General features: G+C 38.1%; 4 protein-coding genes and 1 non-coding gene across 5 annotated transcripts; 1 reads left to right on the top strand and 4 right to left on the bottom strand.

Moving 5' to 3' along the window:
* Window positions 1–1,562: 1,562 nt before the first annotated feature.
* On the bottom strand, window positions 1,563–5,735 carry LOC102778977 (protein wntless homolog). The gene is made up of 12 exons (XM_087836257.1): window positions 5,552–5,735; window positions 4,350–4,613; window positions 4,129–4,253; window positions 3,878–4,060; window positions 3,628–3,764; window positions 2,874–3,042; window positions 2,691–2,788; window positions 2,559–2,611; window positions 2,310–2,431; window positions 2,072–2,155; window positions 1,772–1,937; window positions 1,563–1,663 (listed from the first exon to the last, which is right to left on the bottom strand). Exons 1-12 carry the CDS (start codon window positions 5,733–5,735, stop codon window positions 1,563–1,565), a joined length of 1,686 nt encoding a protein of 561 aa, XP_087692383.1.
* Window positions 5,736–5,859: 124 nt separating this feature from the next.
* Window positions 5,860–9,098, bottom strand: dr1 (down-regulator of transcription 1). The gene is made up of 3 exons (XM_006790490.3): window positions 8,221–9,098; window positions 7,935–8,098; window positions 5,860–7,062 (listed from the first exon to the last, which is right to left on the bottom strand). Exons 1-3 carry the CDS (start codon window positions 8,438–8,440, stop codon window positions 6,916–6,918), a joined length of 531 nt encoding a protein of 176 aa, XP_006790553.1. The 5' UTR covers window positions 8,441–9,098; the 3' UTR covers window positions 5,860–6,915.
* Window positions 9,099–10,824: 1,726 nt separating this feature from the next.
* zgc:109982 (retinol dehydrogenase 8) lies at window positions 10,825–13,349 on the bottom strand. The gene is made up of 6 exons (XM_006790489.3): window positions 13,036–13,349; window positions 12,144–12,305; window positions 11,866–12,045; window positions 11,696–11,789; window positions 11,140–11,323; window positions 10,825–11,055 (listed from the first exon to the last, which is right to left on the bottom strand). Exons 1-6 carry the CDS (start codon window positions 13,130–13,132, stop codon window positions 10,825–10,827), a joined length of 948 nt encoding a protein of 315 aa, XP_006790552.1. The 5' UTR covers window positions 13,133–13,349.
* Window positions 13,350–13,432: 83 nt separating this feature from the next.
* scinla (scinderin like a) lies at window positions 13,433–25,041 on the bottom strand. The gene is made up of 17 exons (XM_006790488.3): window positions 24,917–25,041; window positions 23,875–24,067; window positions 23,616–23,770; window positions 21,120–21,281; window positions 20,854–21,003; window positions 20,660–20,746; window positions 19,478–19,610; window positions 18,449–18,537; window positions 18,129–18,341; window positions 17,919–18,052; window positions 17,039–17,129; window positions 16,290–16,460; window positions 16,019–16,193; window positions 15,824–15,939; window positions 15,606–15,683; window positions 15,451–15,511; window positions 13,433–14,886 (listed from the first exon to the last, which is right to left on the bottom strand). The coding sequence occupies exons 2-17, from the start codon at window positions 24,050–24,052 to the stop codon at window positions 14,741–14,743; spliced, it is 2,139 nt and encodes a 712-aa protein (XP_006790551.2). The 5' UTR covers window positions 24,053–24,067; window positions 24,917–25,041; the 3' UTR covers window positions 13,433–14,740.
* trnac-gca (transfer RNA cysteine (anticodon GCA)) lies at window positions 18,865–18,936 on the top strand. The gene has a single exon. It is a non-coding gene; the product is annotated as a tRNA-Cys (tRNA).
* Window positions 25,042–25,475: the final 434 nt, after the last annotated feature.

Below are 25,475 nucleotides of genomic sequence, written 5' to 3'. Positions count from 1 at the left end.
AGGAAAGTTGATAAAATAAATTTAAAAATTTGTATTGTTCGATACATATGCGTACCGAACCGAAAGCACTGTATCGAACGGTTCAATATCGATAGTATTGTTGCACCCCTAATACATGTAATACATGTCCATGTAAAAATGAATAAACCAAATAAACATTTTTAAAACTAGAAATTCTTCCCATTTCTTCTAGTATAGGTTTTAGCACATTCTGAAAACATTAACATTCCATAAAGCATCTTGCAGATGAACAGTCTGACATGATGAAGAAAATTACATGCCATTGCAAAAAGGCCTCAGGGTTTGTTTGGGGGGTTTTTTCACATTAAAGAAATGCTGTTATTGTAGATAAAGAGAGCTGTTAGCTGGACTCCTCGGGTTTTAACCACAATCAAGGAAGTAAATGTCTAAAGTTACAGATACAGTACTAGTAGTCTTTTACCCGGACTTTGCTCCATAAATAAAAAACAAACAGGACAGTGGATGTACTGAAACACAAGCAGGAAATTTTCAGTGATATAATCAAATATTTGCTGGAAAAAACACCTAATTTTTTTTATTTATTTTTTTTGGTTTATCTCTGGCAGGCCATGGGAAATATCTTAGACGTCTATAAAATTAACACTTCAGACTAATTTTCAGACTTTTCATCTGGTGCCAAATGAGTGTTCTGGCACTTTGGCAACATACTTGAGATCCCTGGTCTAGATGTATGATTTAATTTATTTGTTTGTTACCACCTTACGCTGCACCTCAGTCATGAAAGCTCATTCTTGCATAAAGTAATAAATGCCAGAAACATTCAGTAGCAAAGTAAGTTAAAATAAGCAATTTGAGCACTGTTTTATTAATAGAAAGCATATATATAATACTTTCACATAATGCTTTTTCACTATTTACATTAAAAAAATTAAAGCTGTATTTTGTATCTGTGTTTTAGACTGAATGTGCACAAAACCTGAAAAATTGTGAAGAAATATTTAACTGTCCATGCACTTCGTTGAGCCATATACTGTATATATATAGTATTCAACCAAGTATTTAACAAAGGATTTAGATTTATTTTGGCATTTTGCAAAGATACAAAGATTGAAAAGATTGGCCACTTTTTCTTTTCATTACAAGTTTAAGGAAACAAATCTACATTATAGGAGGTTGTAACAACATACCGGTAGTCACATAAGGGGAGTCACAAGTTAACAAATTTCCTGTCATACCACGTAGAAGATGTCTGTTAGATAACAATAAGAACTTCAATTTATAGCATGCTTTAATTATTTTTCCCATGGTCACAAAGTTTAAAATAAGCAGCTTTTGGAGGCCTCTAAGGTCTGACCTTCCAGTGAATCTAACTTTGAATATTCAAGCTTTCCTCACTTTTCCTTATACTGTAGCTTCCTTTAGCTTTTGTTTTCCCCAGTCTGTTTACTTTCATTGTTAAAGGGTACAGTATTGCACAATGGCTCACTTGTACATTCAACAGTGTAGAAGACTCTGGCAAGTAACATCAAATTAAAAGATAACACACCACAAATGTCCTGAAACTAAAGCGAGCCCAGCAGCTATTCCTCAGCCACCTTCCCAGTGATCCTGTAGACCTCTGTTGGCCCCTGCTCTCCACAGGTCAGCTGTGTCTCTTGGCTCTCGGGCTTGTCCGTCATATCTGCAACATAATCTCAGATAAACACCTCCAGCATATTTACAAAGCAAATATCTCTCGCCATCGGTTCGCTAAACTGAATTCTGACCAAACAACAGAACTGTTACGCACCTGTGTGTTGAGTGTCTCCTGACTTCTTCCTGTTGTGCTTGTGTGAGGGGGCATAGAGGAAGATAATGGTAAAAACGTACAGGTTCCACATGCCATAGATTCCTGTAAGAAAAGCACTGTGGACTTGGAGAGTGTAGTCTCCCCAGTGCCAATGACCTTCGCTGACCTATTTGAAAAAATACGAATATTTGAAATCATTTTTAAGAAACCCAAACATGTCCAAATAACAAATCATAAACATATTTTAAAGAAGAACAAACTGCAATTAAAACTGCTGCTCCTTAGAAGGTTAAAACTTACTTGATTTAAGATGAAGAAGATGATGGTGAGAGCAGCACATGTGAGTGTTGCCAGCATTAAAAATTTAAACCTGAAAATAATACCCTGGGGGTGGGGGGGGGGGGGGGGGGGGGGGGAGAGAAGCACACCTACAGTCAGTAAAGTAAGTAGAATTTCTGCATAATCTAGTGTATGAAAAGCTTTTTCTTTTTGTCAAATTCACTACTTTTTCTTTTGTGATTTTGATATAAAATTAAACCTTATAGCGCAGTCTCCGAGTCTCTGGCATTGTAGGAAGCTGTTGCATTTTCCCACTAATGGTTCTGAACACACAGTGCACCATGCGACACAGGGAGAAGAAATAAAGGCAAACAGAAATCCCTGCCACAATAATGAAGGTAATATGTGGTTTCAGATAAGAAAAAAAGCTTGGATGTTAATGGTAGCCTGACTGCTAAATTACTTTTTATAATAAAGAAGAGATATTTGAAGGATACTGCAATCTTACTCCTGGATTCTGATGCCCACACACTGTAGAATGGATTGCTCAAACGAATCCCCCTTTGGTAAGAGAGAAAACAACTTACTTTTTTTTATTATTAAATCCACACTAATAACACAAAAAATGAAAAACATTTACCTTTCACTCAGGTCAAATATGAGAAGAACACAAGATCCAAACACCACAAGCCCAACTTGCCACCAATAAGCTGAGAGGAGATTCCTCTGACGTTGGTCCTGGTGATTTAATGAATGAAAGAATAAGTAACAACTGGCAGGAAAGTGCAGAGAAATGTGCAACAGCAAAGAAAGACCTGCTAACCATGAGGTGTTCACCACAGAAGATGATCCAGAAACAGAAGAGTACAGAGTATAAGGCGCCCTGCTGGGCATCTTCAAACAGCAGCATCCATGTCCACTCAAAGCCCATGGACAGCCACTCCACCGGCATGTCCAGGAAGGCCATTGAGAGGCCCAGAGCAAAAATTACCCTGAGCAGGACAAATACATCAGTGAAAGAAACACTTACATCCACTCTAACAGACAAATAACTCCTTCTGCTCTATTGCAAATGGAGCAATGACCTAGCTCTAGGCAATCATGCACTTTAGATCAAACACTTTTCATTTCCTCTGCTTGGAAATGCTACACAGAAGTATGTTGGACTTCTGAAAAACAAGCTCTTAAAAGTATGCCAGAAGGTTTACTCGCAGTTTTAAGTTCTCATTGAGTATAAAAGAGCCAGGAGCTCCTTACAAGTAGCTGTATTGTATAACTTCACTCTACCTTTTAAATAAGATGATTTTGTTTCAGTCTGCAATAAAATCTCAATAAAATCAGTCCGCAGAGGCAGCAATCGCAACCAAAAGTGCTCAAAATTAAATATTCTTATTCTTATTAGTGGTAGTAGGAGCAGTAGTAGTAATATTATTATTATTATTATTACATTGTTTTTTATCATTTGAGAAATTATTAAAATTCAACTCAGTATTCTGACATAAAATTCATAAATATACTTAAATGTTAAAATGTCGCTCTTAATCTCTCTTTCTACATGTAGGCTAGCCAAAACATACTTTTCCAAAAGGACCGGAGGTCTCGCCAAGAGCCGAATCCTGTACCAGTACCAAACTGTAGCCACTGATATCCAGGGACTGAACACAGTCTTCATGCTGATCCACACTTTGGTGAAGCCTCCATTCTGGTGGATGCCCTGAGGAAGAGGAGGGTCATCAGATGTCAGAGTGCAAAATTTTCAGCCTTTGGAGATTAATTCAAACACAACATGCCGTGTATCCGAAGTTAACGTGTAGAAATTATACTCACCACTACATGGATGTCCTTTATTTCCCCGATGCCAACGTTCATTGTGTCATTCACTGGCAAACGCAGGTTCATTAAAAAATATTTGTGGGCTACACTTCCCAGCTCCATGAATGGTATTGGGTCACAGTGATAAAAGCGCCCTTCGTTTTCATACGTCTGGAAAAAAATAACACTGAGTTTTTCCTCACTAAGCAGAGAAAAATGTAACTATTTTTCATTTCTGTGTATAACATGGAGTCATGCAGGTTTACCTTGGATACTGCAAATGTGCACCTGAGTGGCCTTTGCTCCACCGAGTGAAATTTTGTGGTCCACTCAGACGCCATGTCGTCCCTGTATGCCAGACGGGCATCGATGGTGATGACCACATCATCTTCTACACAGGCAGGAAAATTGCTCATTTTATTAGAAACCCACTGTAACTAGGAAACTACTATTTACATTTCTGACAAAGACAAGACACACATCTTACCAATCTGATTTATCATTTTGAATGCAATGTCAAACTGCAGAACAGCCAGCATGTATTGAAACCACGGACTCATTTCAGTGTTGGGTAGGGGTACATGCACAGCAAAAACAATGTCGTTGGCATCAAGCGTTTTTGCCAAAGGGTCGTCAAAACTGTGGACCTGCTGGCATCGATTTGAGCCCCATGGCATGAGCCAAGCACGTGTCCTGTGGAAATTGATGCATTTGGTGGCCAAGTAGCTGATTGCAGTGGTAGGACTGGGAGCTATCATAAAAGAAATCAGATATATATTATGAAAAAAGACAGACTAAAGCTTAATCATTAAGAGCATTGGGAAAATTTGTTTTCCAGAGCGCTTCCAACACAAAAAAATAATGTTAATTAGACTTCATTTTCCTAAAATTGAAATCATTGAGGGCTATCCTGCATTTACAATCAAGCTGAGTAGCTCAAAAGCACGCAAACAATAAAAAATATACAGTATGTGCAAAGAAACTCCATGCAAAAACTATAAATATGATTAAATAAGGAAACTCTACAAGATAAAAGATGCAAAACTGCTCACCCAGGTGTAGAAACAAGCTAAACTGCTTGCAATCAAGAATTTAAATTAAATGTTTAGTTTTTAGAATACATTGTACATTTATTATAAACAATTCATGCAGATCTTCCAGTCTCAGTAAAAACTTCAATATAGAGCCCACGACCTATGCTGTAACATCTAGCATGTAGTTCTTCTGGTTTCGGGGTGTAATTACCAGTACTTAAAATTACTTACTGGTTCCTAAAGATAATTAAAATATATGTAACTAAAAGTGAAAAAAGTGAGACAAATTATACTGTAATCATTTTTGGCAGAGACATGCCTGTACACCACAACACCAAATCCAGCTTGATTTATTTTTTTTTCTATAAAATACTAGTAATTTAGTTCCATTTCTAAAAGTTAAATGACACTTTGAACGAAAAATAAAAATAAGAAACTTGGTACAAATTTGAAAACAGTGAGGAAATAATTGAGAACATTAAAGGAATGTCGCCAGCTTTCATTGGCTGGCTGAGTAGAATCTGCAGTGCAGTAACATATAAGCCCATCTAAATGCACATAACAAAGATTGAATAAGATAAATTACTCCAAATAATTATTAGAAAACATTATTATTTGCAAATAAATTTAAAAATATATTAAAAAATCTACTTACATATTAATGCTCCAACCAAGATGGAAAATATTTGGAATAATAAAATGAAGAAAACAAATAAAACCAACTTTTTAGTGCTCATCTTCTCTATGATCGCTCCTGCCATTTGTAAGAAATATTTTGGGTAAAAAAATATAAAAAGAAAGTGTTGTTCAGACAAGCTGAGTGCTCCACTGAAGCTCATCTACCTGCTCACACACATCTGACTCTCATATGGGATACGCCAGACATCAGGCTCAAACAGAGCGTGTGCAGAAGGGACAGGAGGTGGAATCATTAGGCATTAAAAAGATCAGAGAACACTGGTCTATAAAACATGATTCCTTTATTGCTTAAAGAATACAACTTTGTAGTATAGGCAAGTGAATGTGTATCACAACTAGGTTACTTATCTTTACACTGAGGATTGACCACAGTCACAATGCAAATGTTTGATACTGCACCCAAGGAAAAGGGAAATAACAAATCTGGCCTCGATATCAAAGCGTTTTACAAAGTTATAGGTTAATAATATTTAACATTATTCACACTGATCTGGAGTCAGCAATGAGAATCACAGTAGCACCTACACCTTAAAAAGAAAACAAAACACGAACTCTGGGCTGTTAGTCTATCTTTGGTTCTATCAGACAAAAATATTCAGTTTTTCAAAGGTGCAGCTAAGAACCAATACTGTGTGTAGTTCAAGGTAGAAAGGAAACAACATAATGTTTCTGAATAAGCTAAAACAGAAATGTATTTTTCATTATCTAATAGTACAATTTCAATATTCACGCCCCCTCAATCCTTCCACTGTCGAACAAATAACTCCACAGAGGGGTAAAGAAAACCCTTTTTGACAAAATGGCAAAGACAAGAGAAGAGGAATTAGATGCTCTGGAGTCGTCAGGAGCGATTCGCCTACACCACTGATTGTTATCTAGTACTATGGTTGACATAAACAAGCTAGTTGGTGCAGTACCTGAAAGAGCAAACACCTGCTGCACCATTACCAAACTTCAGTGAAATGTGCCTTCAGTGCATCCACAGTACATCCAGAAATCTACAAATTACTCACAACATAACATCAAGACATAATTAAACGGAAGTAACTTAAAAAAAGGGGGGGGGAGGGGCGGGGGGATAATCCAAATTTTATTAACAGCTTTTCAAACCAAACAAATTTCAGGTTCTGGTATCATCATGTTGACATCCCCCTCCAACTCCATCTCCACTGTCGATACCAAATGTGCATTTTCCTTGTGTCACTGATGTGCACCAGCGGTCAAACACATCTCAAGTCTCTGTCAACAACAGCACTGGGAGGTTTGCCTGCCAACACTGTCCCAGGAAGGGATTCGGACAAGCTGAACGGTATCCTGGGATCATATGTCATCCTCTTCGTCTTCATCCTGAGAGGAACCGGCCTGTTGGGCAGCAGTGGCAGATGCTGCCGCCATCTGTGCCTGCTGGGCGGCCTGCTGCATCTGCAACCATTCCTGCTGAGCGAGTTCTGCCTGCTGCTGTCGTGCCTTCACAAACACATGAGAGGCATGAGACAGGCGAAGGTGAATGAGGATTATATCAGGCAATTAGAGAAGCTCATGGTGGTGATATCTGATGTCTAATTAGAACTTGAATATTTTAAGACACTTTCGTTTTATATGTCACTATAGCACTGAACATTGAAAAAAATGAAAATAAAGTTTCTGCAACATATTACTATCGCTGAATTATACTTGCTTATACTTGTTTCTAGAAAGGGATTGAGTTAATAATTAGTAAAGTACTGCTGAAAGTTAACTAAATGGATCTGTCATGCATTACTGAACAGTATCGTGCAAATAATGTACCTCAAGTGGTTATGTGTAACAGCCACTCAGCACACAGATGATTTAAATCGGACATGGCTTTGTTGTATTTCTCCCTAAAGGCTTACTCATTTCCTAAGGAACTTAGCCCAAAACAAAAGACCAATCACAAAAGACCTACTTCATAAAAACTCAGATCTCTACATAATATGAAGTTCTGGTCCAATAATTTTGTTTATTATAACATTTCTGAGCAATCATAGTTGTGCTGGTTTGTTTAATTATTTTGTAGAACACGGTGTGGCAGCAATAAATTCACATTTTCAATTCCACTGTTTTCACAGGCTCTGAAAGCCGCACAGAATGATTTCCTCTAGTCAGAACAGCTATGCTCAGTTCAGTGGCTGTTGGAAGCACCTGGACATTTTCTAACAGTTGCTTTTTATCATTTTATTATGTCTTTGCTGTTTTTTAAACCTGGTTTTTAAATGCCCCTCAGGGTTAGACTAAATGACCTGGTGTGGAAGTCAGTTCCCTGAGCTGAATTATGTGAATTTGTACTGTTTCTTGTGTCGCCTCTCTCAAAATCATACCTTTGCAAACAATTCCTGTTGTTGCCTGAGGAGCTCTTCTTCAGGGATGCCCAGGTTCTCCAGTCTCGAGCTGGCCTTTCTCCTCTTCAGAGCAACAGTTTTACACTCCTGCAGGACGTCTTTCACCTCCGTGATGTACGATGCGAAACCGAGGCTCTCGAGCGCTGCGGTGCGAAAGCAGGACGCGAAAGTGTTTTAATTACTCTCTGTGGTTTAAGGCTCATTACATGGTGCTGCACACATACACACATCTTTCAGGGTACAGGGAAAACAAAGCTGGACTCACCGTTGATGACATGCTCTGGGGAAATGGTTTTCTTCTCCGACTTGTTGCATATATCATTGGCTTCTGAGGATATGAGGTGGATGAACTCTGTGCAGCAGTTAACCACAAGCTCCCTGGCATCGTTAGCCACCCGTACATTGGGGAGAGTTTCTTTAATCATTTTGTTGATAGCTGCTCTCGGGATGGTGAGGTCGTCGTCATTTCCAGAGGAAGAAGCCATCGTGGCAGTCGACGGGACAGAAACCAGGAAAAAAGAAAGAGAAACTCCGATACTCGACGGAAGGAAACTGTTACGAGGCCTTCTCGGGTCGGCAGAATTAAAATATAACGGTCAGGTCAAGACAACGTCAACGCAGAGTTAAATGTCATATAGGAGAGTGACGTTCCTCCAGGTTAGCCGGCTAGCTTAGCTACTAGCTAATAGTTGAAACAATTTCCGCAGAGTGGAGCCTTTGTGCGGAATGTGGTAGAAAAGAAACCGTTAGAAAACGCTAAAGCACGTACACCATAAAAGAAGACAAAACGTTAATACTGTGTGGAAAGTGCTTAGCTAGCTAGCAGCCAAGCTAGCTACTAGCTGTGGTCCCTGTCGCCAGAAAGCCGCAACGCAAAAGACAAGTGAAAGCGGAGAGCATGGCTACCGCTAGGCTAACAATGAAGTGCCTCCCGCATGGCTAAACAGTTAGCTGCATAGACACAGAAACAGGACACACGTGCCACAACACTGCCTGTTGTTCTACCCTGCATCGAGAGATGATTTGGACATTTTAGATAAGCAGAAACATGGTGTCGATTCGTTTATACGTTTGAAATGTGGGCAACATTAGCTTAATTCAGTCCGGATGCAACGTCAAACAAAGAGCCGGATACCGTTCTTCTTCTTTGGTGTTTAAAGCCTCTCTGAATCGCATTGCTGTGGCCTTGTGGTATTTGTCGTCCATTACTGCCCTTAGAAGATATGTTTGGAGAATTAATACAGATGGTGGAAAAACATCGAGATCAAAACAAATAAACTGAATATGTACTTTCTTACATTATCTATATATTTTGATGGTAGCTAATATTTAGCACCTCAAATCCAAAACATAAAAGATGAGGCCAATCCATAGCTGATTGTGTGAGTTTTATATCCAGGTATGTTTTTACTACATTATCTTAAAAAAAACGAAGCTGTTGCCAATCAGATGCTTTCCAGATGGTCTTGTTGTACCCATCTCCCAAATTTCACTTTTTTGTTTGTTTTTCATATTCACCATTCCATAATACCTGTTTCCATTGATCTTCAGTCCAGTTCAGCCATTTCTCCCTGTGTCCATAATTCCAGTGAAACCTCTTCTAATGAAGCTTCTGTTCATGGATCAACTGATAGTCTTTGCTGGATTTTTTTGTATTAAGGACATGACTTCCAGAGACATTTCATCTGCTGTACATAGTTTTTCAGACCTTCCACTTCTTCTTTTGTCCTCCACTTGTCCAGTTTTCTCAACAACAACAACAAAAAAAGCACACAGTGCCGCAATATGTTCAGTGGGATTTATATTGTTGGTGCAACAACACAAATTATGTGCTTTGGTGACAGGCTGCTAGTAACAAAGTGCCTAAAGACACAGTTTAGAATGGGTTCTTTGCTAAGCTGTCTGTTATGTGTTTACACAACACTGGTTCATGTAGTGAACCAGTATCTTTGTACAGTACTGTATGTTACCCTCGTGTGGTAAACATAATTATCAAGAGCATCTCTTTTAACCCCGTTATCTCCTCCCCGGAAGGGTACGTCTGATAACGTGTCTACTAATGCTTTTTTATGTATATTTTTCAGCACAAGCACAGATCTTGCTGAAACAAATTTGAGCCACAGTAATTTATGGCCCTGTTTCTGCAATAGTTGCCTATTTTATTTTTGGACTTATCAGTGTTCAGCAGCATCCAGACTGGTTTCACAGGTGTTTGAATTTCCTAATAATTGTTTACTGCCATCTAGTGTCCATCAAGAGAATACCAGCTTTTATTTTAGTATTTTCTTTTTATATTCTAACATGATCAATTTTCTAACCAAATCCTGTCGATATCCTACAAAAAATAAATAAATCAAAGTTTTCCCACATTAAAGTCCATGTGGCGCGAGGTTCAGAATTCAGCAGCTATATTCCAGATTAAACCATGAGTAATTATGTTATGTAATCCAGCAGATTAAGATAAGATAACCTTTATTAGTCACACACAAGATTATGTAAGATATACATAATCTTCGGACACTATAGCAGAACCCATTAACAAAACAATGCTTTTAAAAAGACAAAAAGTTCATAAATTAGTCGTCATAACTCTGAACTACCTGATTTACTTTGATTTAATCTTGCTGTTCGTATAGCTTTGCTTGCTTCCCATATTACACAAGGCTCAAGGGCTTGTCAACTTAAGACAGTTATGCCACTTGAATGCACCAGGGTGTGGTTTAAACCTGCAAGAGCTTACTGCCACGTATGAAAAGAGACTGCATTGTCATGGCATTTCATAGCTTTATTTATTTCAGGGAGGTAACACTGCTACACAATAACAGCCAAATATGCCCATGTCACAAAAATAACAAAGATATGACATGATTCAGTTGTTCTTCTCTAACTTAAAACTCTTTCGGCTTCTCCACTGCAAAAGCTTGATGAAGTTCAGGCTGGCCGTGAAGACCTTGTCGTGTTCAAACACCATTTTGTAAAACGTTTCAATCGGGAGGTCGCCATTTGGGTCAGCGTACTTGAGTGTGGTCATAGGGGTATAGAGAGTGTTTGTCTGGTGCCGGAAAGGGGGATTGTCCATGATGAGGATCTTGAGGGTGTGCTATGAAGAAAGATCATTCATAATATAGTTTATTGCTCTTGTAGTGCATTAAAGGTTAAAGGTGAAGTATTTGCCGAACGATACCTCTGCCACGTCCTCAGGAGTCTGTCCGAGGGTTTCAAAGATCTGTTTGTAGTTCTTTAAGTAGACATTTGTGAACATGTCAGCAGTCACTTTGTCTGCTTTGCTGAGATCAATCTTTAGGCCCTCGTCATAAACCTTACGCTCAAACTCGGTTATGACTGGACCTGGCTCTATCAGGCTGATGCTGAGGAAGAAACAGAAGAGAAGAACATTAAAAAATCTCTTGAAATAGGAAACTGAAATTCAGTGCACAACTGTGAAAGGTAATTAAATATTACTTTCATTATACAGGAAACTTTAGAAACCACACTAATATTCAGTTACCATTTGATACTGTGTTAGAACATGCCTAAACATCACAGTGTGCTGTGGTTCACATATTTTCCTCCTAATGGTGCAGAAAGTGCTAGGTGTTGTTGTTCAATATGACTTCACAAATATACCAGATGCAAGGGCTGGTTTTCAGGTAGTTACATTTTTGTTGCACTTTTTTTCTCTCACAAACATGCTAGTAAAAGATGAACAGGAATAAAACATTATAGACTTAGTATCTTACTTTAGACCAAACCTCAGGGCTTGTATCGCTAGGCTTTCACAAAAGCCTTCCAATGCAAACTTAGATGCTGCGTAGATATCGTTGAATAAAATCCCTGAAACAGGGAAAGAAGTAGTGAAGCAACTGTCTTAAAAAATGTTTTCATGACCAGCAGGTGAAGCAGCTCTTACCCTGAATCCCCATGACGCTGCTAATGACCACAATATGACCTTTTTTCCTTCTCTTCATGTCGGGCAGGATTTCCTTCATTAATCGCACAAGTCCAAAGAAGTTGGTGTCCATGACACTTTTCATCTCTTCAATAGACTGACACTCAATGGGTCCAATCAGACCCATCCCAGCATTACTTACTGTGAAATAAGGTCACACAGACACATATCATTTAAATTTCCACAGACGGTCGAAAAGCCAAATTAATACTGTTTTGAAGCAAATGGTAGGAGCTTACTGAGAATGTCTACCCTGCGCTCAGGCAGACTGTCCACGCAGGCTTTGATGGAAGCCTCGTCACATACGTCCAGCTGCTTGATCTCCAAGGTCCGGCCCAGGGTCCGACCTGCTGCCTCAACCAGAGGCTCAGCCTTACTCAGATTTCTCATGGTGGCATAGACTACAACAACAAAAACCCATCTGAAGCTGTTGTGTTTTTATTAAATTCAGAACTGAAATTAAAATTTTACATTACATTTGAGAAACTATCACAAAAATTATCTCCACCAGGAGCAGCAAATGTGGATTTTTCTCAGATTTCAACTTTCAGGTGTTGCCTGTTACATCAGTACGACATGGTAACTAGTTACTCGGGGTAATCAACAGACCAGGAGGACCATTTCTTCCATAAAACATGTTTAAGATAAAAACTGTTGATGGTGAGCTGTATGTATTTCAATATTTTGTTTGTAGAAGAAACCCATCACATATTGATAATGTAAATAATGTGAATTTTATCAAGTTAATATCCTTCTAGTGAATGGTTTCAAACTGGTATTACATTTACACAGTTAACTTTAATGAATAGTCTGCAAAGTGTTAATAGTAGAAATTATTGAGCCAGACACAGCAGCCATGTAAAGTTCAAGGAAAGTTCAAGTGCATGTGAGATGGTAATATTTTAAAACATCCTACACACTTCCAAAAAATTCAAAAAGAAAACACATTTTTACACCATTATGTGCTAGTTTTTTTTTTCACATAGTTCCTCTAATTTCTCTCATTTGAAGCATTTTCAATCACAATTTAAATACATTATATTTTTCTTTGATCCCGCCACGCCTGACACAGAGTTTTGAAATGTAGTCAACAGCCCCAGCTATCTTAGAAAAAGTCTGTTAAAAAGTTACCCATGAACCTCTTCTTCTCATCTTTCGCAATATGGACAGCCAATGCGAGGCCAATCCCAGAGGAGCAGCCGGTGATGAGTACCACCTTCTGGTTCATCGTGCCTGGTTAGTGCTTTTCTTGCAGCTCCAGCAGTAGAGAATAAAACAGGAACAAAAGAGGAGAGGCAACAGACCACATGCGGGCACTTTTAAAGCCCCTCCCTTAATCAGAGGTTTACAACTCAGCAAAACGCTGTGTGCACATGGTCTGAAGATTAGTATCATTCATGGCATTCACATGGTCCTGTTACATGGTGAGGATTTAGGCTAATAATAAGTCCAGCTGTTATATGAAGAAACTATCAGACCTATAAGCAAAGTGCATCATCTTATTTAAATAAAATAAAATACAATCAGACAATGGTGAAATATTTTATTTAAATTTGGAATTTCCCACAAATAGTTTTGCAACAAAGACAGCAAAAGGTACATTTTTTTGTAAAAATATGGAGAAGTTAATTTGTGGTTTTTAAAAGAATCTATTTAAAACACAGTTTTCAAAATAATTTTGAGTAAATTGTAAGACCACACTTAACCTAGACAATGTAGTGGGTTGGGGTTTTTTTTTAAGTAGATGTAAACTAGATAAGTAAAAAAAACATTCATTGCTGTAGCAAATAAAACTTTCTCAACATTGTATTTTTTTTTTTTTTACTGTGGGCTGTGAATGATTAAATTCAGTTTTTTAAATACATACCCTACTGCTCCAAGTTTTGAGAAAAAAAATAATTTTTGAAAATTAAAGTCAAGTTGATGAGAAATGCTATTAATATTTAACATGAACATTGTTTTTTTTAATATCTATGCTGACACACACACAGGCCAGTTTTCACCAACTGCCATTCATCTGTTGTAATAGCACACTAAGACACCGAAAGCAAGTCTATCCCATTAAATCCATTAATCATTCAATTACAATCATCTCAGCACATCTAAAGTTTGTGAAGCTGAGTCAGTAAGTTTGGTTATTGTCTCAAGAAAAGAAAACAAAAAAATAACGTGTACTGCTTTTACAAAACAGGAATAAGTGGCTCTGACTGGAAACTAGAGAGCACAACTGAGTAGGACAGCTAAATCAGAAACCTTTTTGTTCCGAAACAGACACCTCACAGGTCCTTAAATGACAGATTCATTAAATGATATCTCCAAGAGCCAAATTTTGTTGGTTTTTCATGAGAATACCTAAAGCTGCTGTATGAAAATTTCAGTTATCTGGTCATTTTCTCCTATAGCCTCAAACAACCTTCATTTATCAGAAAAACTTTAAGATGATACATTTGCTTTGGGTTACACATGTTGCTGGAACACAGCACTGACAGCTGCTGAAAAGAGCCTGAATGCACTTATGTAGATATTGCCTTAAAAATCAGTAATTAATCATTACTTCTCTTCTATAACATTTATGAACATGTACTTTTCTTTCTTAAACAGTAGCTTGACTATATATATATTTTTTTTTACTCTGAAAAAATGGGTTGGAAATCGGATGGGTTACGTTTTAACCTGCACCACAGCTTCAAGCACATATTTGCATCTGCACTTCACCTGCAGAGAAGTTCCATCTTAGGTGCCAATTATTGCTTTAAGGTCAACAAAAAATGGCAAACATCAAAACTATCCAAATTTTTCAGAGATGCTTAAAATATGCATTTATTCCAATTTAATTCTACTGGGCATAAAGATTTTGGGACCACATCTTTGGGTCCCAAGCTTGGAACCATCCGGTGAAGGACGGGATCTCTTCCCCCTGCTTAAGGATGGTGATGGGGGTACCACGGCGGCCAGAGGGGTCTGAATCCACATATTGTTTGGCTGAAAGGAAAGCAGGATGTGTTTGTGAACTGAGGTCTCTTCTGTACAGTAGGCTTAAAGGGCCATTCACTACAGCCAAATTTAAATTGGAGCTAAAATTATAAGAAGAGTGGTACATTTAGAAATGAATGTAAAATAATATTATTTAATATTCTTTAAAATTATTCAGTCATAAATTTGCAAGATTAAAATCTTAAATGTCCAGCAAAAACATTTTATTCTCTAGGAGTAAATCAACAAATTTACAAACAACATAATATGAGAAAAAAACAGTCTTAAATTTCTGAGATTATAGTCAAATTTTTGAGAAAATAAATTTGTAAATTAATAATCTCAAATATTGATCTCAAGAAATTGTTTTTAGGTCAATTTGGTCATTTCCTTACTCATAAATTTACAATAGTTATCTCAAATAAAATGTATTTGCTATCAGAATTAATATCTATAATTCATGCCTTATTTTCTGGGAAAATGATTCCCTCTATATATGTTTTTATTCTCCCTGAATTGACCCTGTTGCTGTATTTCTGTAATTCCTTCTCATGTCTAATAGTTTTCTCTTACCCATCTTAGGTGATTCAAGTTTCTCCGTTTCATTTGCTTCGTTTCCAATCCAAACAAAGATCTGATGGGAACAGTAATCAAAGAGCTCAAGGATCAAAAGGAGGAAAACATCAACTAGCTACAACTCGAGTCTTTCATCAAAAGTGCTTTTATACCTGATCCCATGTGTCCAGAATCATGACATCATCAGTTGCCAGATCGATCTGTGAGAAGTCCCCGGGAACTTCCTCAACCTGAAAATTGATCAGCACACAATTACAAAGTGGCCATTTAAAAATTGTTAAACTAGTTGGTAAGAAAACAATATAACTGTTTATATAAATATAACTACTTACATTTAAAAAATCTGATTGATGAACACTTGAATACTCACTGTTAGCCTGCCAGTTTTGTTTGAACATCCAAACAGTCGTGGTTGTCGGACCACTCCCTGAAGGGCCTTGGACGTCTGGTATTCTTTCTTACCACCTAGAGCAGCCCAGAAAACAGCTGGAAACAAGGAGAAAAGGACAGTTTTCTACTGGGGACATCTCACAAATACTACTTTGTTGAAATCAAAGGTTTTTACCTGGCTCCTGTGTCTCCTCCACTCCAGTAGCAGCTCCTCCAAGGAGGCTGGCAACATAGTTAGCTGCAGCCATCTCATCTGAACTTGCACCCTTTCCCTTCCACAGGAAAAGGCAATCAGGAGTCTTCAGCACAAACACATCATTGGTGTTCAGAGAGGATGCAGTGGGCTCCACCTGTGTGGGTGTGACAGAAAGATAGGGAGGAGTGGTGGCATCTGTTCATTATAAAGAACCAGTTTATTAACATTCAGTGTAATAAATGAGGCTGACCTCAACAGCTCGTGTGGTATTGTTGCCGCTCTTGCGGATATGAAAGAGCCGTGTGCTGCTTGGCTTAGTCTCGCCACACTTGCGGGATGTCCCACCCTGATGGATGACCATGGGCTTGTCCTTAAACAAGCTCACAAGATGGGGGGGTTCTTTACCTTGAGTGACCCGAACCTGCGGAGATACAGCCACACAGTCATTAAAATTGATTAGGAGACTGATCCCAGACTTATCTCTAAGTACAGCTGGGAGCTGGTTAATAGGAGCTCAGGGTAAAGACTGAAAACAGGGGACAGCAGTTCCTCTGTATGAAGGTTAAAAACATCCACCTACCTCTTGTTCTCCAGTTTGTATACTAAGCTAACAGCTGCAAGATGCCAAGGAGGTCATGTTTTTGGTAGTGTCTGCATGCATGTCATCTTGTCAGTTTGTAAACACAATAGCGCAAACATTTTTGAATGAATTCTGATAACATTTTGTAGGTGTGTTGAGTGGGGTCATGTTAACACTCCATTAAAATCCGGTTTAAATCCACCAAAGTCTTCAAGGTCAACTTAATGATTTGCTGGTTGAAAATGGAAAAAAAGCCCGTTAATGTGAATGATTTTGCAAGTGTGTTGTGTATTTTATTGCTTCTTGTTCATAATATAAAAGATGGGCCTGAGAGTTGCATCATTCCTTTCACTAACTGTTGCCAGGTACTTTTATTTCTTAACATTTTAACTCTTACTTGAAATCTGGAAAAATCTTACCTGTGTTGCTACTCCACCCATGGAATCATCCAGCTTGACGGTGAGGAAGGCTGAAGCAGTCAGTTCATCCTGAGTGCATTTCTGCCCTTGCCTACAGCAAGCAAATTTAAGCACAATTAAATATGATATTCACAATTAAGGCATAAAAGACTCTTGATTCTCTCAGCACTCTGACACAGCTTACAAAAACACTAAATACATCAACTGACTACCCACAATTATATTTTATTATTTTACCACAAGTTTAAGAAATCATTAATGTTGTTTTTTTTTTTATCACAATATCATGAAATTTCAGCAGTACTATAACTGGTAACTGTTTTCATTCTGTGGCATCATCATATCAGACAGACAGAATGGATGTGATGAAATTTGTCACATTTGCATTCCACTCTCAGATTCTATTAATATTGGCACTCATTTAATTCTAGAAACATTAAAACTGCTTTAGGCTGATTCAGAAGGGCTCACCATAGCAACCTCAAAGGGGATTGTGTCTCCTCCCAGGATTTTAGAATCATTAATGGGTCAATGTGTATAAACCCTGCCTAACATGCCTGCAACTCGAACAATCCCACCAGCTTTGATCACTTTCATTTATTGGTTCATCTACGAATTCTGCATCATATTAAAGAGTGCTTGAAGATAAAGCAAAATTTCTCTATATCAAACCCAAACCCTTCATGAATAAAAATCTTGTTACAAAGACCAGTATGCTCTACAACTCAGTGGCTTTACTTCTGTGTGTGTTGTGTCACAAGTTCATATCATGCTTACATTTTTCATTCACCTAAACAGAGAAAGTGAGTACCAAGCCAGGAATCTTTGCCTTGTACCCCTTAAAAGACCAATTCTGCCACATTGAGCATGTTTTACGCACCAGGTGTAAATGATGTGCTTCTCTCTGCCTCCACTGTTGTAAGAGTACAGCACCAAGTAACAGTCACCTCCAAAGAACTGTCCATAGGTGGATTTTTCCACTGCTACCTTATCGCCTCCTTCCACACGCCAAATCTGCAGACATCCACCAATGTTGCATTTACTTTTAATTTTTAAGGAAAATAAAACACTGTCAAGCTGGTTACTGTACCTGAACTTTCCCAGAGCCATCATCAACCACGCCATACTGGGCAGCCATGGCGGGGTTGTTGTGGAGATTGGATGGGTCGAAGGGAATCTGCTCCACCTTGGCAATACGACCTACTGTGTGGGTCTGCCCTGGGCCTGTGATATTCCCTTCAAACCATTTGAAGAAGAACTGCTTAAACATGGTGGGCTCACTCCCTGCTGGCACTATCAGGACCTGCACACGATATAATAAAAAACGAAAAACACGTTAAGTCATAAACACAATGAGATAGCAGAAGGATGAAGTTCTGGCAGCAGATGATCACTACATGCTAACATTACCTGAGTTTTACTGGAGTAATTTTTGTCTGTGATAAACTTGTCAGCAGCAGCCTTCGCTGCTTTGCGCTCCTCTTTGCTTGCTTTCTGTCCTGCAGATTAAAGTTAAACTGGTCAAATCAAAGTCAATGACTCATGTATGTTTAACAGTAGAAACCATCAAATGGTTCATTATGATTCTTTTAAAAAAATGTGTTAAAATAAATCCACATCATTACATATTTTATGATTTTTTTCCTAAAAAGGGCTTGTTTATCAAACAGGAAATTTGGGGGTCTGTGGGAAAAAGATTTATGGCCACATGTACCTAGAACCAATGAGGACATCATTTTGACCTTACAGAAATGAATGTAATACAACAAAGGGTTCACACTGGGTTGTCTACACACATTTTCATATGAAAGCTGCTCAATGACAGAGGGGGTATAGCTCAGTGGTAGAGCGTTTGACTGCAGATCAACAGGTCCCCAGTTCAAATCTGGGTGCTCCCTGTTCATTTAAAAGTCATTATTGCAATATGATAACTTGGAGTGTTATACGTTTATAGTAATTAATATATTTAAAATTTATGTTTTTTGTAGACAGCTATGAGGTCAGTTATGAAATATCACCAATGAGTTGTTTGATCTGTTTCACAGTGCGCTCAAATTCAGTTTTAGCGTTCCTAATAACAATCTTATTCTATAATTATTTGTTGCACCTTTTTGTTTATTAGTTTATTCTAATACACATTTTATCTGTACAATCCATACTGATCCGCATGTTAAAATTAATATTAATTATATTTCTTATTTGATGGCAACTAATCTTCAAAAAATGGGAAATTTTTCTTTCCCAATATTGCTGTTGCAGGATGGGGTCAAACTGACACCCACTGACAGTACTTGGGGTTTAAAATTCTTCTGGGTTCTAGCGTTAAACAAAGAGTTTAACGCTAAAGAGAGTTAGTAACAACTTACTCCAATGAGCAGAGACTTGATTAATATAGTAGATGAGAAGTTGTAGAAATAAACAGATGTAAAAGCTTAATACCTTTCCAGACAAATATATTATTATTCAATCCATTGTCCAAGATGTAGCAATCATTCTGGTTGAGCATATCTTGTTTGAATGGGTTTTTATCAGCCACCAAAGATGTCTTCATGGCACCAGCAGCATCAGAAATCTAGACAGCAGAGAGATCAGAGCATCTGTATTTGTCATCTGAATGTCTTATTTACAAGGATCATGTCAAGGGACCATACACTACGGTTGAAAGTCTGACAGAGTCTTAAATAATCTCTCATATTTTCATCTAAACCTTGAAATGATCCCATAGTGTTAAATTACAGAAACCTATACACAATCTACACAGGAAGGAATGAAGAAAATCAGAAGTTTTTCCTCTATTGTTAGCTAGATCAGATTCATCAGAAGCACATGGTATAGTGGCATTAACTATGCTTGACTGCCTTGTGTACAAAGCAATGCACAACGCAGGTAGGATTTCCACTGAAGCAGCATTCAGATAAAACTGTATTACAAAGAACAGATGAAACGTTTTAATTGATTCATTAGAGGCGTGTTGAGGGAAATCACCTTGCAGCCCCTGCACCTCTTTTCAGCACAGTGAAATCAAACTCAGCATCAACTCAGCACTTGAATGAAGGCTTCAGTTTTAATGGGCTTTTCCATGACAATATGAAGAATCTGTGGAAATTGTTACATCAACCACAATCGCGCAGACTACAGGTAAGAGAGAATGCAATCAGCAAAAGTCTTGCCAGCAGAAGGCTGTGCAGGGGAGATCTCAGTGCATGGATGGATAGCATCAGGGGTAATAAGAAACTCACCATCATTTATTAACCTATACTGTGCTAAACACTTAAGATGGGCTGAGACCTTTAAGAGCATTTCTTCCTCAATCACCTGATCTCAACTCCACTGAATGTATTTTGGGCACATGAAGACTGAGAAACCCCCGAGGCTCTTTAAAACACAATGGCAGGATAACATGGATAATCAGGTCTTGCAAAGGAGCTTGGGGGCTGCAAAACTGGAGCAAATCAAATTCGTGGACATTTTTTTAGAAATAGAACTTCTGATTTAAGCTGTTCAGCCAACATGAAATTTTGCAATAGAAATGCCTTTTACTAGACTAAAAATTAATACAAGTAGGAGTTTTTTCACTGCTGCTCCTTGACTTTTTGGGCTTCTCTGTATGTGTGTATTTACCAGATAAAGTGACGCCTTGTTCCTGTTTGTCTTTTCAACATCTGTATCACTGCCTCCTGGTGGGAGATCAGGCTTGGGTCCAAGTACCTATAATGAATACAACATTGTACTTAACAAAGCCACCAAATGAGACAAATAACTTATTTGCTACAGTCACAATGATTCTAAACAAGGAGGAAGTCACTAAAACTTACCTTTGTCACAGCTTCTGGCTCTTTACCTTCATCAATTGTATGGACTTCACCGCGGCCATTTCGCTCATTATCACGAATATCTCGGGCCATCTGAGTGGTTTTGAGCTTCTCAAAGTGATTTGCTTCACTGCCAAACCAGCAGTAAATGTTCTATTAATTCACAGAGAAGATGCAAAGAAAAAGAAGAAGTAAATAAGGTTGAGATGACAAAACGCAACATCTAAACTCTGTACTATCTCTGTAAAACATTTTAAATTGTAGATCACCTTTCCCAGATCAATGATGAAGGAGTCTCCTTTGTTGAAGCTTTTCCAGGACAGATCCTCCTCAGTTGCTCTGACTGGTCGACGACCTTTCAAGTGCAGCAGGCGTTTGACATCTACATCATTGGTTGCCACATGTTTAAAGCCTGAGGCAACTCCACCTTTCTGTGTTAAAAAAAATCTGAGTTATGCTCTGTGTAAGTGATCTAAGCGCATAAGTTATGTTTTTGGTAGCGTACCGTATAAAGTACCATATAAAGATTTAAAATATTGTGTCACATCTGACCCCTGACCTCTCCTGCAAGGCCAATAGATTGATAGGAAGCCAAAGTGATACTGATACTAAATACAGCTTTTTAAATCTATTTCTTACTGACATTTTTTCCCCCTCCTGGACCTCTGACCTGTTCTTCAAGGTCAAACTTTAATAAAAAAGTATTTTATCTTTAAAACAGTACTTAAAATTCTACTATATTTGTACTGGCAAAAGTAAATGACACTGGTATACTGGGATCTAAATATCACATTATAGTTTCCATCCAAGAGGCATTTCTTCTTTGACCTGTGTCCTCACTTTTAAGTTTTAGATCTGCCTTTCTTTCAAGTTGACTGAAAAACATGTTATATCTTTAAAGAAAGTACTGTCAGTAGATAGAAGATGACCTGCCTAGTTAGTTAGAAATAGACTGTAGTATAATATAATATAATAAGCTAAAGTTATTCATGTCCACTTATTTACAAATCAATAGCTTTTATCCATTACCCACTCCTGTATAATTTTTTAGTAATCAAGGTACCCTTAACTGATATACAAAATACAGCACAGTGAGCTGCTTATAGAGGAGGTCTGCGCTTTCGGAGTGCTTTTTATATGAACGTTTTAGAAAGCTGACACCGCTGTTATGTCTGTAGTTGCTCTAGTTGCAAGAATTCACTTCTTTAAAGTCAACATAATCTCTAAAGATCACGCCTACTCGTTTGTTTACACTGTGCACAAAATGTCAGCAAATCCTACCGCTGACTGGAAAAATACATAAATAAAAGGCTAGAGCAGGTATGGCGAACCTGACAGACAACTAGCTGTGTTTCTAGGAAGTCAGTTCCTAGAAACAGTCCAGCACATAAATACACAGTATACTAAACATAAAAAAGTTTGTAGTCTTTGATTCTGAAAAGTGAAGCAAATGCAGGTGCTTTGAATTGTCATGATGATTGAAAACACAGATTTTTGTGCCATTTTCATTCCAATAAGCACTGTTTTTATTCATATCTCAATAGTTTAAGTAGCACAATAGTTGGACCTTTTTTCGCTCTCTGTTTTTATTTTATATACTAGTCCTTTAGTTCTTAACACAGTTTCATAACCCAGTGCTAAGAGGCAGAAAAACTAGTTCGTAACCAGGATTTCCCCTCTTTGAATGAACAGGTGGTGCAATGTAGGGAATCTTCTTTATTGAATTCCACCACCCATTTAGTTCTGGTCCTCTAGTTATCATACTTATACAGGATAATCATCAATATGCAATAAAGTAATAATTTCTTAAAAATAGTTCTAAACCCAGTATTACTTCTTGTGACAGCTTTGGCTATGGTAGATAGGGGTTTAGCTGCTTAAACATGTGGCTGACAAATATGCACGAATGATATGAAGCAATCATGATAACATCGAGCATTATCTCAAACAGATGTTTTCAGGTCGTAGCAATTACTAAGGTAGTTCTAATGCTGGAGATTGATCAGTGAGTCTAAGGACCTTGTTAAAATTGTGAACACATAAAAAAGAAGTAAATACATAATTAAAAGATGGTGCCTTAATTATTTAAATGGTTTATGCTCATATATTACATTTCAAGGAAACCCAGGTGTTCACCAAACTTCTCAAACCTGAGGCTTATAGAATGTGTTCTTTAGAATAGACAGCATGACACCATAATATTCAACATAATATTCAAGGTCTCCCTGACTATCTAAATGTTTTTAGACTCGAATTCCCATAATATAAAGAAAGATTTCAGACTTGTATGTCGCCATGTTTTGCCTCTCCTTTTCCAGGAATTGTGAAAGGGAAAAATTGTTTTGGGCCAGTGTGTATCACATGATAAACAGAGGTGTTATAACATGCCTCGAATCCTGCACACAGACTATACTCCTCTGCTTGTCCTGTAAAGACCTGCTTATGTCTAACGGGGGGGGCGGGGAACCTAGTTTAAAGGACAAATTCGAGGAAGAATGATCATTCCTTTTCCTATGACAAACAAGAGCAAAGTCACAGTCAGACTAGTCTCTCATTTTGGAGTCGCGTGGGTGGTGAATTATGACTTTTTAGAGCTGTTTCCTTGCCTGAAGCTGTAACAGTATATTTACAGAGTTGACAGACATGCAATAAACTGTCACAAAGTCACAGTCATGGTTTGGTAGCTTAGACTCACAACTTTTACCTTTCTGAGGCAAACAAATTCAAATGACTTATACCACCATAAGCATGCATGCAAATTTCACCTTGTATTTGATGCCAGACTTGAAGTAGCCCAGGAAGGTGGTTGACTCTTGGTTTTGAAATTCATTGTACTGGATTGCAGCTCCTTGCAGGTGGTCATCCAGCTGAGTTATGAAAATGGCAGCTGCCCCACTCTCATCCTGGGAAGCTTCATCGCCTAAGATAAAAAGGATGAACGGTAAATAAACAGTGTGGAAAATAAAACAAAACATTGACAGGGAGGGAATTTAGCTATTAGGTTGTCAGCAGAGAATTGAATACCAATCCATGAATGAACATTGTATGACGGAGCCTTGGTGGTGTAAAGCAAGATGTAAGCATCTCCGGTGAAGAAGTCTCCATAGAGTGCAGGGGGCACAGGTTTCAGATCCATGTTCTCCACCCGCCACACCTGCAGGCCAGGCTTCTTCCCTGCAGTCTCAAACTCTTTGTGTGCCATCGTGATGATGAGGACCTGAAAGGTGATTTGTCTTCATTAAAATCTTCAGGTCACAGCAAGGCTAACAGCTACCATTATATGACTTTTGGTTGGCAAAAAAAAGCAATTTTCACATCATTCTCTGACAATTTAGAGACTCAGCAATGAAAATAATCGATTGTTGGAGCCCCAGTTTTATATATAAATAGATATAAAAATCTGCCTTCATACTGAAAGCTGCTGATCCCCACTTTCTTTTAAAGCCATCTGTAGTTCACATCACAACATTTTATATTACTATTTCAGTTACTTTTGATTGAATCCATGTTTATTAAGAATGTAGTTTTTCAAGAACGTTTCTGCAGTATCTGTTACTTAACATGTAACGCAGGTGCTTGCGCTGCTTAATTAAGCTGCGGTCGGTACGTATGTCACAGGGTGTGTCTGCTCTCAGTGGCAAACTATAGATATGTTGTGGGGGAACGAAGAGCCGCTCCCAACAAGCAACCACAAAAGCAGGCATTTGTAGGTTATCTTCTGCCTGTATAATACGGTACTACTACCTTGTGCAGTTTTCTACCCAACCATGTAAAATATGGACACGTGGAAAAATGCAATAAACAACAGTTTATCGACGAAATTCATATTAAAAGCTTAACCAGTAAGAACATAAGCACGTTTATTCACGCATTCTCTCTTTATCCTCAACGTAACTAGTTACAGACACTTTTTAGTTTGACTTCCTTAATGCAAAATGAGGAAGAGCTTTTCTAGAGTAACATACTTCAGCATTGTAAGCATCGCTTTATAAATGCTGTGTGAAAGGCTAACTGCGAGCGAGTTATTAGCATTCGTTCCGCAGCACATAAGAAAACTTTATATCACCTGGTATAGACCGTAGACAGATGTTGGGTGTTAAGAAGATGCGCTGCTGCTCTTCCAGTTCTCCGCCCTGGTTTCCTGAGTTGTCCTCTGCTATATAGGCTGGACAAATATCCGCGTTGAGAGAGGCGTGTCAGTTCGCCCATCCCAGAACAGCGGGTGATGGAAAACAACGCCCTTGAGTTGGTTTAGTTGTTTGGAATGCTTTTTTTTTTTTTTTCGTCTTGAAAGCCCAGTATGCAGGTCACTTCCTTATTCCCCCTTCCCTATTTCGATTAAATTTCGATTATTTCTACCAAATTCTGCCAAATTTAATTTTTTATGTTATTATCTATGTATCATTTATGTATCTTACAGCTTTAGATACTGAATACTATATAGTTTGTAAAGTGTAAAGTGTTCTCTGATTATAGCCCTGTTTTGGGCAGTGCTAACAAAGTTCCACCTCTTCCAACATTCGTGTCTGAATGTTCATGTACCAGCAATACTGGTTGTACAACACAACAAAAATAACTCAAACAAAGTCTCTCATTTCACTGGTGGGGGAGGGGGGGTATTTATT

Source organism: Neolamprologus brichardi, chromosome 23 (assembly GCF_056152115.1).
Source record: "Neolamprologus brichardi isolate AB-2024 chromosome 23, ASM5615211v1, whole genome shotgun sequence".
Classification (NCBI taxonomy): Eukaryota; Metazoa; Chordata; class Actinopteri; order Cichliformes; family Cichlidae; genus Neolamprologus; species Neolamprologus brichardi.
The sequence above is the reverse complement of the archived record's forward strand: the minus strand, read 5'-3'. Positions and strand labels throughout refer to the sequence as shown.

Excerpts from the sequence above, each read along its gene's own strand:
- LOC102778977 (XM_087836257.1), bottom strand. The coding sequence starts at position 5,735 with ATGAGCTTCAGTGGAGCACTCAGCTTGTCTGAACAACACTTTCTTTTT. Across the intron at positions 4,614-5,551 it reads CTTGGTTGGAGCATTAATAT|CTCCCAGTCCTACCACTGCA; the intron begins GTAAGTAGATTT and ends CTTTTATGATAG. Across the intron at positions 3,043-3,627 it reads CCTCCGGTCCTTTTGGAAAA|GGTAATTTTTGCTCTGGGCC; the intron begins GTATGTTTTGGC and ends TGTCCTGCTCAG.
- dr1 (XM_006790490.3), bottom strand. The coding sequence starts at position 8,440 with ATGGCTTCTTCCTCTGGAAATGACGACGACCTCACCATCCCGAGAGCA. Across the intron at positions 8,099-8,220 it reads CCCAGAGCATGTCATCAACG|CGCTCGAGAGCCTCGGTTTC; the intron begins GTGAGTCCAGCT and ends TTCGCACCGCAG. Across the intron at positions 7,063-7,934 it reads AACAGGAATTGTTTGCAAAG|GCACGACAGCAGCAGGCAGA; the intron begins GTATGATTTTGA and ends GTGTTTGTGAAG.
- zgc:109982 (XM_006790489.3), bottom strand. The coding sequence starts at position 13,132 with ATGAACCAGAAGGTGGTACTCATCACCGGCTGCTCCTCTGGGATTGGC. Across the intron at positions 12,306-13,035 it reads TGAGAAGAAGAGGTTCATGG|TCTATGCCACCATGAGAAAT; the intron begins GTAACTTTTTAA and ends TTGTTGTTGTAG. Across the intron at positions 11,790-11,865 it reads CAGCGTCATGGGGATTCAGG|GGATTTTATTCAACGATATC; the intron begins GTAAGAGCTGCT and ends TCCCTGTTTCAG.
- scinla (XM_006790488.3), bottom strand. The coding sequence starts at position 24,052 with ATGGCACACAAAGAGTTTGAGACTGCAGGGAAGAAGCCTGGCCTGCAG. Across the intron at positions 23,771-23,874 it reads CAATGTTCATTCATGGATTG|GCGATGAAGCTTCCCAGGAT; the intron begins GTATTCAATTCT and ends TTTTTATCTTAG. Across the intron at positions 20,747-20,853 it reads AGCCAGAAGCTGTGACAAAG|GTACTTGGACCCAAGCCTGA; the intron begins GTAAGTTTTAGT and ends TATTCATTATAG.